The 16,370-nt window shown below is 48.3% G+C and overlaps 1 protein-coding gene across 2 annotated transcripts in view; it reads left to right on the forward strand.

The window, feature by feature from the left end:
- The first annotated feature begins 3,664 nt into the window (after window positions 1-3,664).
- TMEM30A (transmembrane protein 30A) overlaps window positions 3,665-16,370 on the forward strand; it is a 36,175-nt gene continuing 23,469 nt past the window's right edge. For both annotated transcript variants that reach the window (XR_012231029.1, XM_073569318.1), the window contains exons 1-3: window positions 3,665-4,050; window positions 15,030-15,146; window positions 15,474-15,581. Coding sequence is in view for 1 of the 2 variants with exons in the window: in XM_073569318.1 (XP_073425419.1) it covers window positions 3,817-4,050; window positions 15,030-15,146; window positions 15,474-15,581 (459 nt within the window). In the remaining variant the exon portion in view is untranslated. The remainder of the gene's footprint in view (window positions 4,051-15,029; window positions 15,147-15,473; window positions 15,582-16,370) is intronic.

Here is a 16,370-nt window from a genome sequence, read left to right on the forward strand (position 1 = left end):
TGGATACTTTACTGATCCTCAGGTGGCAACGTTTCAACGGTGACCCGTCTTTATCAAGCTTGTAGATAAACGCTGTAGATAAGCCCTGATGTCAATGCCGGCAGCTGATAGTCAAAAAAAAGGTGACAGATTCCCTTCAAAGAGAAGTTATAGAACTAAAAATGGTCTACAAGTTAGTGTATTTTGCAGACCATAAAACATACCCAAAAATTCTGGTGAGGAGAATAGGATTTTTTTTTTCATAAAATGGTGGTGCGTCTTATAGTCTGATATTACGTCGGCTGCGATGAAATGTACAATATACAGGATAAGCCCCACAAACCAAAAGTCCTACTATATACAGCATGAGCCCCAACATAGCCCCCTATATAGAGCATGAGTCCCCACACAGCCTTCCTATACAGCATAAGCCCCAACACAGCCCCCCTGTGTACAGCATGCGTGCCCATGTAGCCTCCCTATATACAGCATGTGCCCCACACAGCCTCCAATATACAGCATAAGTCCCACAAACCCTCCTATATACAGCATGAGCCCCCACATATCACACTATAAGGAGCATGAGCCCCCTCACAGCCTCCCTGCATGCAGCATGAGAGTCCACACAGACTCTCTATATACACTGAATGATCACCCACACAGCCTCCCTATATACAGCATGAGCCCCCACATAGCCCTCCTATATACAGAATGAGCACCCACACAGCCTCCCTAAGTACTGCATGAGCCTCCACACAGCCACCCTATGTACAGCATGAGCCTCCACACAGCCACCCTATGTACAGCATGAGCCTCCACACAGCCACCCTATGTACAGCATGAGCCTCCACACAGCCTTCCTATATACAGCATGAGCCTCCACACAGCCTTCCTATATACAGCATGAGCCTCCACACAGCCACCCTATGTACAGCATGAGCTCTCACACAGCCTCCCTATATATAGTATGAACATTCACATAGCCTCCTATATACAGTGAGCCCCGCACATTGTCTCCAATGTACAGAATGAGCCTCCACACAGCCCCCTATATTTAGCATGAGCCTCCACACAGCCCCCTATATTCAGCATGAGCCTCCACACAGCCCCCTATATTCAGCATGAGCCTCCACACAGCCACCCTATGTACAGCATGAGCCTCCACACAGCCACCCTATGTACAGCATGAGCCTCCACACAGCCACCCTATGTACAGCATGAGCCTCCACACAGCCACCCTATGTACAGCATGAGCCTCCACACAGCCTTCCTATATACAGCATGAGCCTCCACACAGCCTTCCTATATACAGCATGAGCCTCCACACAGCCACCCTATGTACAGCATGAGCTCTCACACAGCCTCCCTATATATAGTATGAACATTCACATAGCCTCCTATATACAGTGAGCCCCGCACATTGTCTCCAATGTACAGAATGAGCCTCCACACGGCCCCCTATATTTAGCATGAGCCTCCACACAGCCCCCTATATTCAGCATGAGCCTCCACACAGCCCCCTATATTCAGCATGAGGCTCCACACAGCCCCCTATATACAGCATGAGCCTCCACACAGCCCCCTATATTCAGCATGAGCCTCCACACAGCCCCCTATATACAGCATGAGCCCCCACATAGCCCCCTATATTCAGCATGAGCGCCCACATAGCCCCCTATATTCAGCATGAGCCTCCACACAGCCCCCTATATTCAGCATGAGCCTCCACACAGCCCCCTATATTCAGCATGAGCCTCCACACAGCCCCCTATATACAGCATGAGCCCCCACATAGCCCCCTATATTCAGCATGAGCGCCCACACAGCCCCCTATATTCAGCATGAGCCCCCACATAGCCCCCTATATTCAGCATGAGCGCCCACATAGCCCCCTATATTTGGGAAATGTAGTAAGAAAGCAGCAGAGGATTCTGAAGAGGAAGTGATCGCTGTGACAACAGAGCTGGTGACGGGATCGGAAATGAGGCAAAGGCATAGCACAGCATGAAACTTTGCAGAAAATGTATATGGGAACCTTTAGGGGCATTATTCTTTAGGGGTTGTCCGGTCTAAATGAATAAGTCTGCAGTCACTGAGTACTGTCCCAAAATTACTGGGCTGTGCTGCACCAATGGTTGTACGGACAATAAAGTAACCTAAACCTTCACTACCCGGATTCAGTTATTAATTTTGCAATAAATACAGTTCTGCAGCCTAAAATGAACTATGCGTTATCCATTCTCTCGGGCAGAACCCGTCTAGTGATCGCAGTCCCGCTCCATATACTTGTATAGAGCGAGGCTGCACCCCGTTGAGTGACGCGGCTGTCAAGTGAGCAGGGCCTCTCTCAAGTGTATGGAGCAAGTTGGCGCCCACAAGACGGGCTCTGGCTGGGAGACTGCATAATGCATATAACATACTCGACGGCAGATTTTTCATTTTAGACCGGACAGCCCCTTTAGCATTTATGGCAAAACTAGTAACTGTCCATACAACCATTAGTGCAGTCCAGCCCAGTCATTTGGGGACAATACTCACAGTTTTCAGTTTTATGATTTTGGATTACTACAAATGCGTCATGTACAACGTCATAGGACTTTAGGGTGTGTGCACATGTTGCGGTTTTTGCTGCGGCTTTTTCCGCAGAGAAACCGCATCTCTTGCCAGATACCACAGGGTAAAATATTCCTGCGGATTCCTAGTATTTGTTCAGCGGATTTGATGCAGGTTGTAGTGCGTTTTGTCAGCGTGGGTTGGAGAGAGAGAGATTTTTTTGTATGTCCCGGAACGTATAATGTAGCTGCGGTTCCGCAAAAAAGTGACATGCTGAGGAAAATAAACCGCAGAGAATCTGCGCTGAATTTTCCGCAGCATGTGCACAGCAGATTTGATTTTCCACAGGTTTACATGGTACTGTACACCACATGGAAACTGCTGCGGATCTGCAGGGCCAAATCTGCTGCGGAGCCGCAGCAAAAACCGCATCGTGTGCACACACCCTTAGTCTTAATATCCCATGACTTTGCACTAGTGGTGGTAAAGCATCATTTATTAATATCTTCCCACCAACAATTTTTTAATGTATGAGAACATTCACTACCTGCAAGTGGAGGGAACCACGATGGGATGGATATTTTCCCCCTTCCTAGCAGGTCTATTGATAATGTGGTGAAAAAACTTTTATACTTACATCAAGCAGTCCCTTGTATCATTATGTTAAAGGGAATCTGTCACCTATTTTTCCGACTATGAGATGCGGCCACCACCATCAGGGGCTTATATACCGTATTCTGTGATGCTGTAGATAAGCCCCCGATGTAACCTGAAGGAGAAGAAAAACGAGTTATATTATACTCACCCAGGGGCGGTCCGGTCCGGTGCCCCCCATCTTCTAGCGATGAGGTCCTCTTCTCCATGTGACCACTCAAAACTGGGTTAACGCTATACATTTCTGGTTTGGTCTTATCGTAAAGAGAAAAAGAAAATGTGGTATTTTATTACCAGCACTGATTCACTTGCAGCATAAAGTTTTAATCACAGTAAACCTGGGCAAGAAGGACATATTGACACTCAGTATCTTCAAGAATAGTTGAAGCCGCTCATAAGTGTCTGTTGACGGTCTTCAACAAAATGGCCGCACTCCTCAAGATTAAGCTTTACTGGCAAAACTAAACCTCTAGTGTCCATGCATGACGCATGCGCAGCTGAGTGAACGTCTTCCGCATTAGGGTAATCCGCCCATGACGTCTCCTGTAGCAGTGTAGGGCGGGTTTGTTGTGTTGGACAGCGGTGGCACGGACGGCTTGGGGGCCGGAGAGAGAGACCCCCCCCCCCCCTATGGCTATGAACTACAAGGAGGAAGACGGGCACCCCCACTCCGGTGTGGGGCCCGGGCCGGCGGTGAAGAGTAAGAAGCCCGATAACACGGCGTTCAAGCAGCAGCGGCTTCCGGCTTGGCAGCCGATTCTCACTGCCGGCACCGTGCTGCCGGCATTCTTCGTTATCGGGATCATCTTCATTCCTATCGGGATCGGCATCTTCGTCACCTCAAATAATATCCGGGAGTATGAGGTGAGTGCAGGGTCAGGGAGGGTCTCACATGGCGGGCATCACAAGAGTGGGCGAGCTACCTGCTCTGTACGTGCCCATCACAACGGCAGAGAAGTGTTGTGTGAGGTCAACAGGTGCCAGGGATCCTGCCCACAAACTACCCAGGTATTGGGGACCTGCCCCCCTCTAATGCCAGGGATCCTGCCCACCGCCTACCCAGGTATCGGGGACCTGCCCCCCTCTAATGCCAGGGATCCTGCCCACCACCAACCCAGGTATCGGGCACCTGCCCCCCTCTAATGCCAGTAATCCTGCCTACCACCTACCGAGGTATCGGGGACCTGCCTCCCTCTAATGCCAGGGATCCTGCCCACCACCTACCGAGGTATCGGGGACCTGCCCCCCTCTAATGTCAGGGATCCTGCCCACCACCAACCCAGGTATCGGGGACCTGCCTCCCTCTAATGCCAGGGATCCTGCCCACCGCCTACCCAGGTATCGGGGACCTGCCCCCCTCTAATGCCAGGGATCCTGCCCACCACCAACCCAGGTATCGGGCACCTGCCCCCCTCTAATGCCAGTAATCCTGCCTACCACCTACCGAGGTATCGGGGACCTGCCTCCCTCTAATGCCAGGGATCCTGCCCACCACCTACCGAGGTATCGGGGACCTGCCCCCCTCTAATGTCAGGGATCCTGCCCACCACCAACCCAGGTATCGGGGACCTGCCTCCCTCTAATGCCAGGGATCCTGCCCACCGCCTACCCAGGTATCGGGGACCTGCCCCCCTCTAATGCCAGGGATCCTGCCCACCACCAACCCAGGTATCGGGGACCTGGCCCCCTCTAATGCCAGGGATCCTGCCCACCACCAACCCAGGTATCGGGGACCTGCCCCCCTCTAATGCCAGTAATCCTGCCCACCACCAACCCGGGTATCGGGGACCTGCCCCCCTCTAATGCCAGGGATCCTGCCCACCACCTACCGAGGTATCGGGGACCTGCCTCCCTCTAATGCCAGGGATCCTGCCCACCACCTACCGAGGTATCGGGGACTTGCCCCCCTCTAATGTCAGGGATCCTGCCTACCACCTACCGAGGTATCGGGGACCTGCCTCCCTCTAATGTCAGGGATCCTGCCCACCACCAACCCAGGTATCGGGGACCTGCCTCCCTCTAATGCCAGGGATCCTGCCCACCACCAACCCAGGTATCGGGGACCTGCCTCCTCTAATGTCAGGGATCCTGCCCACCACCAACCCAGGTATCGGGGACCTGCCTCCCTCTAATGCCAGGGATCCTGCCCACCACCTACCGAGGTATCGGGGACCTGCCCACCACCTACCGAGGTATCGGGGACCTGCCCCCCTGTGCCAGGGATCCTGCCCACCACCTACCCAGGTATCGGGGACCTGCCTCCCTCTAATGCCAGGAATGCTGCTCACCACCTACTGAGGTATCCGGGACCTGCCTCCCTCTAATGCCAGGTATGCTGCCCACCACCTACCGAGGTACCGGGGACCTGCCCCCCTGTGCCAGGGATCCTGTCCACCACCTACCCAGGCATCGGGGACCTGCCTCCCTCTAATGCCAGTGATCCTACCCACCACCTACCCGGGTATCGGGGACCTGCTTCCGTCTAATGCCAGGGATCCTGCCCAGCACCTACCCTGGTATCTGGGACCTGCCTCCCTCTAATGCCAGGGATCCTGCCCAGCACCTACCCAGGTATCGGGAACCTGCCTCCCTCTAATGCCAGGGGATCCTGCCCGACACCAACCCAGGTATCGGGGACCTGCCTCCCTCTAATGCCAGGGATCCTGCCCAGCACCTACCCAGGTATCGGGAACCTGCCTCCCTCTAATGCCAGGGGATCCTGCCCGACACCAACCCAGGTATCGGGGACCTGCCTCCCTCTAATGCCAGGGATCCTGCCCAGCACCTACCCAGGTATCGGGAACCTGCCTCCCTCTAATGCCAGGGGATCCTGCCCGACACCAACCCAGGTATCGGGGACCTGCCTCCCTCTAATGCCAGGGATCCTGCCCAGCACCTACCCATGTATCAGGAACCTACCTCCTTCTAATGCCAGGGATCCTGCCCACCACCAACCCAGGTATCGCCATGGTTCCTGCCCCTCGCTTGCCCACTAATGCCATGGTTCCTGCCCCCTTCTAAGCTTCCTGCTAATGCCAAGTATCCTGCTTCCTTTATATGCCACACACTAATTCCCGGAATCCTGCCCCTCAGTGCTTGATTGCTAATACATTGGATACTGCTCCTCCTTATAATTCTTAATCATCTGACTTCCCCTTCTGTCAGGACGATAAGTGCTGGTACTGCTGTTTGTAAATCGCGGTGACATGCAGCATTTTGTAGTGTCATGTCATGATAGAGTAAGGTCAAAGCTAATCATTCAGTATGAGCCAAGTTGATGGAGGAAGGGCAGGGAAGGCCTATTTTGAAGGTTTTTCGGAAGTTGTGAAAGTCTAAGAAATGTCATAAAATGAAGCGGTACCATTGTTTTCCCTTTGAATCGCCATCACATTACATTAGGAGCACCACTTCAGCGCTGCAATAAAAAAAAACAAAAAACGCCTGAGTGGTGCGGAGTGGTACAGCACCCTGCACCGTATAGTGGCCGAACACAGGTACTGCAGCTCAGCTCCAGTACCTGCGAGTATCCCAGTCCTCGTGTACCTCCACTAGATCATGATTTGGGGATAACTTCGGCACTGCCAATCTTTATATCCTTTGCAATACTAAGGAAATCCTGAAACATGACCTGTTGTGAGACTTGAGGACTGGAGTTGATACATGCCACTATTGGCGCTCTGATCTTCTCAGTCAGTGTTCATCTATGAAGAAAAGCAGGTATTTTGGTGGACGTGTTCTTGCACAAGAGTCCTCAGAAATCTGCGGTCACGGTAACCTAGTCACACCTGGCCCAGGATCATTGTGCCGCTCTCCGTTGGTGTGTAATAAGACGTGAATTTCCTGATACTTGATATAAGTAAGCGCTGTGGCATTCAGCTTGGATGGTAATTGTGCAGGTGACGGACTGTAATAGAGGGTTCATGGTGACACGTTGTGTGACGTGATCTTCTGCTCGCTCTTTTCGTTGGTAGAACATCTTGGGAAGCGGCTGTCTTCATGTAATTACAGAGTAATCGTGGCCTTACACGCTGGATGTATGAAACCTCCCGAAATACATGTTTAACAATGTCATCCATCACGCATGGACTTCCATGATAACGGGGCTGTCCCCTTTCAGAAAACCAAACCGAGTATTACTTCCCCTCTATGGGTCTAGTATGGAGTCTTTGGCCGTGCCCCAGTCTCTTTTGTTTGTCTGTAGGGCTGACGTCAAGTCAAAAGCACTGCGCACAATCGCCAATATGGAGACCGGATGAGCCACTGAACTCACTGATGACATGATCAGCCTTGCAAACAACATGCTCTCTGGTGTAGTGGCGGAGACTCGGCGCTGGACTCGGGAAAGTTTAGCAATGCTCGAGGATTTTTTTTTTTCTTATGGTTGACAAAACCTTTAAAAAAAAAATAAATCCGCATGGATGTTTTTACCGCATGTGTCAGGATGGAAAATTGTAGTCTACTACATTATTCCATATTTTTATAATGTATTCTGTGATATACTAAGACTGAAACTATTTTTTAAGTTCTGATCTGACATTTGTGCACTTTGGAGGCTTTCCAAGGTTTGGACCTGCGGCGTGCTAGGCCTCTAGTCTCCAGATAATGAACCTTTCCAGTAGACTGTAAACTGGGAGAAGCAGACTGTGGATTTCATTGCCGCCTCCTATAGATGGCACCTCACATCATCACTATTTGGTGATTGGAGAAGGTCGATCGCTAGCAGCCAAGATGCTGGGATGGAGTGCAGAACGTGGGGCCAGGTCTTCGGTAACCAGTATTCATGATTGTCCATTCACTCCGGTCTCTGTAAGCGCTAACTTTCATATGTATTTTGAGTATGAGAATGCCATATTTATATCTTCTTGAAAACGGAGACGGTCTTGCGTTGTCAGGAAATCCTTGTTTGGGCAGATAAGAACGTTCCATTTCATCCTCCTGGTCTTAAAATAAACCAAGGTAGCAAGAAAGAATCCTACACAATGAAAATGTCAGGCAGGATGTGGCGACTACCCTCTCCTATTTGTGCATTGCACACAGCCAGTGCTGTCAGATTGACGGGTGAAATTGACCTTCCGTCTTAGTTTTTGATTTTCCGAGTCCTTATGTAGATATCTATTCAAAGCACCTGTTTCATTTACTAGGAGACATGACCTAAATGTCCCTCTCAATAGGGATCAATGATTAACTTCTACATAAATATTTTAGTTTCCTGGAATTAAAAAATTATTATCTTGATATCAATATCAAGTCTGTGAAGGTTCAACTTTTGGCTCGCCACCAGTCGACTAACAGAAGGGGGGCCATGGTGATCTGACAAGCTTTGCGTCCCCTTAGTTTTAAAACAAGATTTTTTTCTTTTTAATATGCGATATATGAGAAACAAGCACAAATTGCTGTGCTAAGAATCTGCCAGGGTTGCCATGTCTTCTGGTATTTAGCAGGGCTGTGGAGTCGGTAAGCCAAACCTGTGACTCCGACTCCTCAATTTCCCTTACACCGACTCCAACTCCGACTCCGACTCCACGACTCCGACTCCGACTCCCACACATATTGCTTATATTTAAGTGAAAAATTTATTGTAGTACAATGTGAACCTCAGACATTTAATCATTTTTATGATCCAATAATCAAGATATTTAGATAGAACTGAATATATATTGGTGTACTACCCGGTTTTCGTTCTTTTTGGTACAGATACGATATGGATAGACAGATATGGATAAATGGATAGATAGAGCAGATTTCTAATCTGCTTTTGCTATTGAAAACATTATCTATGAGCTCAAAAACCTTTCAGGTGATGCAGTTTTTTAAAAAGCTGATCTGCTTTTGCAGCTGAAAAACGTATCCTCAAAAAAACACAGGAAAAACGCTGTGTGTGAATGTAGCCTTAGATCAGGAATATAACAGTCATTTATAGGGCATTTCATAACTTTCCCAAACTCCTATGAAAAAATATTCAGCACATCCTGCATTGAATTACTGTACCCAATTTATTATATATTTTAGGAGTCGGAGTCGGTCCATTTTATACCGACTCCAACTCCGACTCCACCAAAATGAGCACCGACTCCACGACTCCGACTCCACAGCCCTGGTATTTAGCTCGCCCATAGTTCCCAGCTTATTTATAGACACCATCTTTAGAAAGAGAGATTTTCATTGACCCATGCCTAGACACTAGGGGTGGTGGTGTCCTGGCATTAAGGGCTCGCTTAGACGCCCGTGATATATGGTCTGAGTGCAGACTGTGAAGTACGGACCTGCCGCGGGTCCCCTGTCTCAAACTTGACATCCTAATATATGGCTATGTGGTCATTATATTTGGCATGGAGGATATCCTAGGACAACCAAAGAAGGATAAGAGGAGTTGAGGGTTGTGTGATTTTACTAATAGATTTGTAGTGTTGGTGCCTGGTACTGAAGCTCCCTACTGCTCCGTCCTATTCAAGTCCCTGGGATGGAGCTGTAACGCCGGTCACTACCAAATGTTCGGAGTTGTGCTTGGTAAATGATGAAGAAAACACAGCTCTTGGAGCACCACAACTCTACAGTCATCTGATCATGCTAGTACCCCCACCAATGACGCAGCCTAAGGTGAGGCCATCACAGATCAAGTGACCTTACAGTTAGAAGTGATTTTTTTTTTTTCTCCATCATGTTCTGCCTTCTGCTGCCGTTGCTCCACTCTGGAGCCATATATACAGTACAGACCAAATGTTTGGACACACCTTCTCATTCAAAGAGTTTTCTTTATTTTCATGACTATGGAAATTGTAGATTCACTCTGAAGACATCAAAACTATGAATTAACACATGTGGAATTATATAATTAACAACTGAAAATATGTCTTATATTCTAGGTTCTTCAAAGTAGCCACCTTTTGCTTTGATTACTGCTTTGCACACTCTTGGCATTCTCTTGATGAGCTTCAAGAGGTAGTCACCGGAAATGGTCTTCCCACAGTCTTGAAGGAGTTCCCAGAGATGCTTAGCACTTGTTGGCCCTTTTGCCTTCACTCTGCGGTCCAGCTCACCCCAAACCATCTCGATCGGGTTCAGGTCTGGTGACTGTGCAGGCCAGGTCATCTGGCGTAGCACCCCATCACTCTCCTTCTTGGTCAAGTAGCCCTTACATAGCCTGGAGGTGTGTTTGAGGCCATTGTCCTGTTGAAAAATAAATGATGGTCCAACTAAACACAAACCGGATGGAATAGCATGCCACTGCAAGATGCTGTGATAGCCATGCTGGTTCAGTATGCCTTCAATTTTGAATAAATCCCCAACAGTGTCACCATGTGGCATTGACCTGGTCTCTAATCTGAGCTGCTGTTAACCTGCGATTTCTGAGGCTGGTGACTCGGATGAACTTATCCTCCGCAGCAGAGGTGACTCTTGGTCTTCCTTTCCTGAAGCGGGCCTAGTGTGGGCCAGTATCTTTGTTGCGCTTGATGGTTTTTGCCACTGCACTTGGGGACACTTTCAAGTTTTCCCAATTTTTCGGACTGACTGACCTTCATTTCTTAAAGTATAGTAATGATGGCCTCTCGTTTTTCTTTGCTTAGCTGCTTTTTTCTTGCCATAATACAAATTATTATACAAACAGTCTGTTCAGTAGGACTATCAGCTGTGTATCCACCAGACTTCTGCACAACACAACTGATGGTCCCAACCCCATTTATAAGGGAAGAGGGAAGAAATACCACTTATTAAACCTGATAGGGCACACCTGTGAAGTGAAAACCATTTCCGGTGACTACCTCTTGAAGCTCATCAAGAGAATGCCAAGAGTGTGCAAAGCAGTAATCAAAGCAAAAGGTGGCTACTTTGAAGAACCTAGAATATAAGACATACAGTATTTTCAGTTGTTTCACACTTTTTTGTTAATTATATAATTACACATGTGTTAATTCATAGTTTTGATGCCTTCAGAGTGAGTCTACAATTTTCATAGTCACGAAAATAAAGAAAACTCTTTGAATGAGAAGGTGTGTCCAAACTTATATGGGCATAGGACTGAGATGAAGGATGTGTGATGGGTATATGGGCACTCGACTATGGAATGGCGAATATGTATGATGGGTATATGGGCATGGGACTATGGGATGGAGAATATGTATTATTATTATTATTATTATTATTATTATTATTTATTGTTATAGCGCCATTTATTCCATGGCGCTTTACATGTGAGGAGGGGTATACATAAAAACAAGTACAATAATCTTAAACAATACAAGTCATAACTGGTACAGGAGGAGAGAGGACCCTGCCCGCGAGGGCTCACAATCTTCAAGGGATGGGTGGTAATACAGTAGGCGAGGGTAGAGCTGGTCGTGCAGCGGTTTGGTCGATCGGTGGTTACTGCAGGTTATAGGCTTGTCGGAAGAGGTGGGTCTTCAGGCTCTTTTTGAAGGTTTCGATGGTAGGTGAGAGTCTGATATGATGTGGTAGAGAGTTCCAGAGTAGGGGTGATGCGCGAGAGAAATCTTGTATGCGATTGTGGGAAGAGGAGATAAGAGGGGAGTAGAGAAGGAGATCTTGTGAGGATCGGAGGTTGCGTGCAGGAAAGTACCGGGAGACGAGGTCACAGATGTATGGAGGAGACAAGTTGTGGATGGCTTTGTATGTCATGGTTAGGGTTTTGTAATGGAGTCTCTGGGCAATTGGGAGCCAGTGAAGGGATCATGGATATGTATGATGGGTATATGGGCATGGGACTATGGGATGGAGAATATGTATGATGGGTATATGGGCATGGGACTATGGGATGGAGAATATGTATGATGGGTATATGGGCATGGGACTATGGGATGGAGGATGTGTGATGGTTATATGGGCACTCGACTATGGGATGGAGGATATGTATGATGGGTATATGGACACGGGACTATGGGATGGAGAATATGTATGATGGGTATATGGGCATGGGACTATGGGATGGAGAATATGTATGATGGGTATATGGGCACAGGACTATGGGATCATGGATATGTATGATGGGTATATGGGCACGGGACTATGGGATGGAGGATAATTATAATTTGCTATAACTAACCACAGTTAGTTACTATGCCCGGGCAGCGCCGGGCTCTTCAGCTGGTATATATATAAAAATGCATGTGTGTGTATCACCAACCAATCATGAAGCATCTTTCATTTCACCAGACCTGTTCAAAAGAAGCTGAGCTGTGATTGGTTGCTATGAGCAACAGTTTTTCCACTTGACAACACCTCAGTAGACACTGACATGGTGGGAGAAATCTAGCATCCCTGGGAACATAAGCTCACAGCCATTGTCTGCCCCCCCTGAAAGGAGCAGAGAGCACATGACAGAAATGATTCCCCCCCCTCCCGTGCCTATATACACATCACACATCCTCCATCCCGTAGGCACATATTCCCTCTTAAAGGGATCATTGGTATGGAAGTCAGAGCAAATCCATCCAGCGCTTTGGTTTTGACCCCAGGCCTCTCTTAAAGGGATCACCGGAATGGAAGTTAGGACCGATCCACTCAACTCTGTGGTACTGACCCCAGGCTCTCTTAAAGGGATCTCCTGTATGGAAGTTACGGCAAATCCCTTGGCGCACCTGATTCTGACTCCAGGGTTCTATTAGGCTGAGTGCAGACGTACTTTTTGGCCCTGCGGATTTTTCCGCACAGAATGGAAGAAATCCGCAGGTCAAATGACCTGCATTTTTCCTGCGGATTTCTTCCATTTTTCATGCGGTTTTTGTGCGGTTTTCCATCGCGGTTTTCCCCCTGCGGATTTGGTGACAGGGGAGATGGAAAACCGCACAAAAGAAGTAACATGCTGCGGATTTTGTACCGCGGAAAAATCCGCAGCGTCTGCACAGCGTTTTTTTTTTTACATTGATTTTAAGGCTACTGTACATCACAATGCAGAAATGCAACGTTTCTGCGCGGTAAAATCCACTGCGGAACCGCTGCAAATCTGCAACGTGTGCACACAGCCTTAAAGTGATCATTGGTATGCAAGTCAGGGTAAATACACTCTTCGCTTTGGTACTGACCCTGGCCTCTCTTAGGCTACTTTCAGACTTGCGTTACCAGGCGCAGCGCTCGGTCGCCTCTAAGCTCTGCCCCTGACTGCGCCCTCTCCGGTCAGCTCCTCCTATGGTCACATGACGCTGCATGCGATCAGCGTACCCTATATTTTGCGTTGGGTACGCAGGCCGTGCGTTGGTATGTTTTTTCCTGACGCATGCTTCCTTTTTGCGCTGCGCCGAGAGCACGAAAATGTAACAAGGTGCATTTGGCGCAAGTCGGCGCAGCGCAAAAAGGGCGCATGCGCCGGCAAAAACATTCCAGCATACCCAACGCTAAATATAGGGTACAAAGTCCAGAAATAAAAGGCGAGCACCATCACATTAGTCCACAAATATATGGTACGCTGATCACATGCAGCGTCTTGTGACCATAGGAGGAGCTGACCGGAGGGGGCACGGCCAGGGGCGGAGCTTAGCGGCGGCCGAGCGCTGCGCCTGGTAACGCAAGTCTGAAAGTAGCCTTAAAGGGATCTCCGGTATGGAAGTTAGGGTAAATCCCTCAGCGCTCTGATTCTCACCCCAGGCTTCTATTAAAGGGATCATTGGTATGGAAGTCAGGGCAAATCCACTCCGCGCTCTGTTTCTGACTCCAGGCCTCTCTAAGGCTGTGTGCACACGCTGCGGATTTTGCTGCGGTTCCGCAGCGGTTTTGGCCGCTGCGGACCCGCAGCAGTTTCTGCTGCGGTGTACAGTACAATGATTCCCTATGGGAATCAAAAACCGCAGTGCAGACGCTGCGGAATTTTCCGCGCGGATTATCTGCGGTTTTCAATCCGCAGAAAGAATTGACATGTCAATTCTTTCTGCGGATTCTCCTGCGGTTTGCCATCTCCTCCATTGAGGAGATGAAAAACCGCAGGGCAAAACCGCAGAGCAATCCGCAGGTAAAACCGCAGGTCTTTTGACCTGCGGTTTCACCTGCAGATTGTACAAAATCCGCGCGGATGAATCCGCACCTTTTCCGCAGCGTGTGCACACAGCCTTAAAGGGATCCCCAGTATGGAAGTTAGGACCGTTCCACTCAGCGCTCTGGTTCTGACTCCAGGCTGACTGGATGATGTAGGATATTAGTGGTAGTTGTCCAGTGGCTCTGGCTGATGGAATGATATGAGATATTATGGGTAGTAGTCTGGTGGCTCTGGCTGACGGGATGATGTAGGATATTAGGGGTAGTAGTCCGGTAGCTCTGGCTGATGGGACGATGTGGGATATTAGGGGTAGTAATTTAGTGGCTCTGGCTGACGGGATGATGTCGGATATTATAGTGAATGTGGCTGTTCGGAATGGGTGGGGCTATATTATAGTGAATGTGGCTGTTCGGAATGGGTGGGGCTCTACATTCAGATATATATATATATTATTCATTATAATTTGTTACAGCTAGTGTGTGTGTGTGTGTGTGTGTGTGTGTGTATATATATATATATATATATATATTTATAATATGAGAGAGAGATGGCCCAGTAGGCCGGTCAGTAATCCATGGCCACTGGAATCCTTGGTGCTTCTTCTGACTTGTGGCCAGTGTGACATGCGTGACATCGCACTGGGCCTACTACTGAGAAGAGATGCTAGCAGTTGGTTCTGTGGCCTCCGATCTGTCAGCCATGAGGGTCCTGCACAATGATTTTCTCATCCCTTATTAGTGGCCTGTTCTAAGAAAATATCTCAGCCCATGTTGTTTGCACCCTATAAGATGATGTTTAGTAATTGTTTCTTTGATGAAAATTTGTTCTCTAACACTCCTTTTTTTTACCTTTTTATATTTAGATTGACTACACTGGAATAGATCCCAACAGCCCCTGTCACAAGTGCACGAACGTCTCCTGGAACAGCACCCCCCCATGTACTTGTGTTATTAAATTCAGTTTGGAAAATGCATTTGAGGTAAATCTGTTCCTCATTTCTTTTGAGAGACTTCTGGCTCTGATTGCAATTTTCCATCTTTATTATCGAAGTTTTACGCCTTTACTTTTAGCAATTTGAAATGTCAGGAAAGCCAGGAGTAACCACTTAAACTATGTTTTTCGGATGATTAGGGACTGTAGAATTGGGATCTTCTACTCCTTCCACACTAAGGCATGTATATATGGGCAAGGAGTCCAGCAATAGATTCTATGAGCTGCCTTTGGGAGTTAAAGACCTCATCTGGGGCGTGCAATTTATTGGCAAAGTACCTCCATGTTGTTAACACCTGTCTGGGCTTCTTTGCAGAGCAATGTGTTCATGTATTATGGGCTGTCTAACTTCTACCAGAACCATCGGCGTTATGTGAAGTCCAGAGATGACAGTCAGCTGAATGGAGACAAGAACTCTCTTACAGTAAGTGGTTTGTATGGCTATGGAGATGAATGCACAGGGGCCATATTATTGTGTTCACATGTTGGGTATGGAAAGATTTTATTGTGCCAGTAAAGTTCACAGAAGGTGGGGGAACCATACTATGGCTGTACTGCCTCCCCCCCTCCTCAATGCAAAATGACTGTGTGGTGCCAGTGGGTGGTCTTGGCAGCTCGGACAGTGCTGTACTTCCCCATGTCTCCTGGTAGGGTGCTTTCACACTGCACTTTGTGACACATTCAGTGACCCCCGTCTGAGCTTGCATCCAAAACTCTCTGCCTAATGGCATTCAGGTGTGTGCTCCAACAGAGCCATTGACTATCATGGTGCTGACAGAATCAACAAGCTCTGTTCTGCGTCATTTTCGGGCATGTACGCCTGCTATGTCTGGGTATCTGCCTCCAGTGTGTGTATATGACTGGAAATGATGAGTAGACATGAGCGAATCTCTAATTCGGCACCAACATAGCACATTCAGATTCGAACTTTATTTCCACAGCATTTTTCCTCAAAGTCTGCAAAATTCGGTCACTGTTCAGTAAATGATCTCGTTTCCATTAATGCTCCATATAAAAAGCAGGCATGTTGTTTTGCTGGCGCCATTTTCTCAGTATAAAAGCACAGAGAGGCCGCTCCTGCTGCTGCAAGTTGTCATATAGTTAGATAGGATCATCTCCTGTGTGAAATCGACCTTCCAGCATCTAACTAGTTTGTGCTAATAGCAGGGCTGTGGAGTCGGAGTCGTGGAGTCGGAGTCGGTGCTCATTTTCG

The sequence above is a fragment of the Dendrobates tinctorius genome, unplaced genomic scaffold (genome assembly GCF_039654945.1).
Source record: "Dendrobates tinctorius isolate UK_male_01 unplaced genomic scaffold, ASM3965494v1 ptg000024l, whole genome shotgun sequence".
In the NCBI taxonomy this organism is placed as follows: Eukaryota; Metazoa; Chordata; class Amphibia; order Anura; family Dendrobatidae; genus Dendrobates; species Dendrobates tinctorius.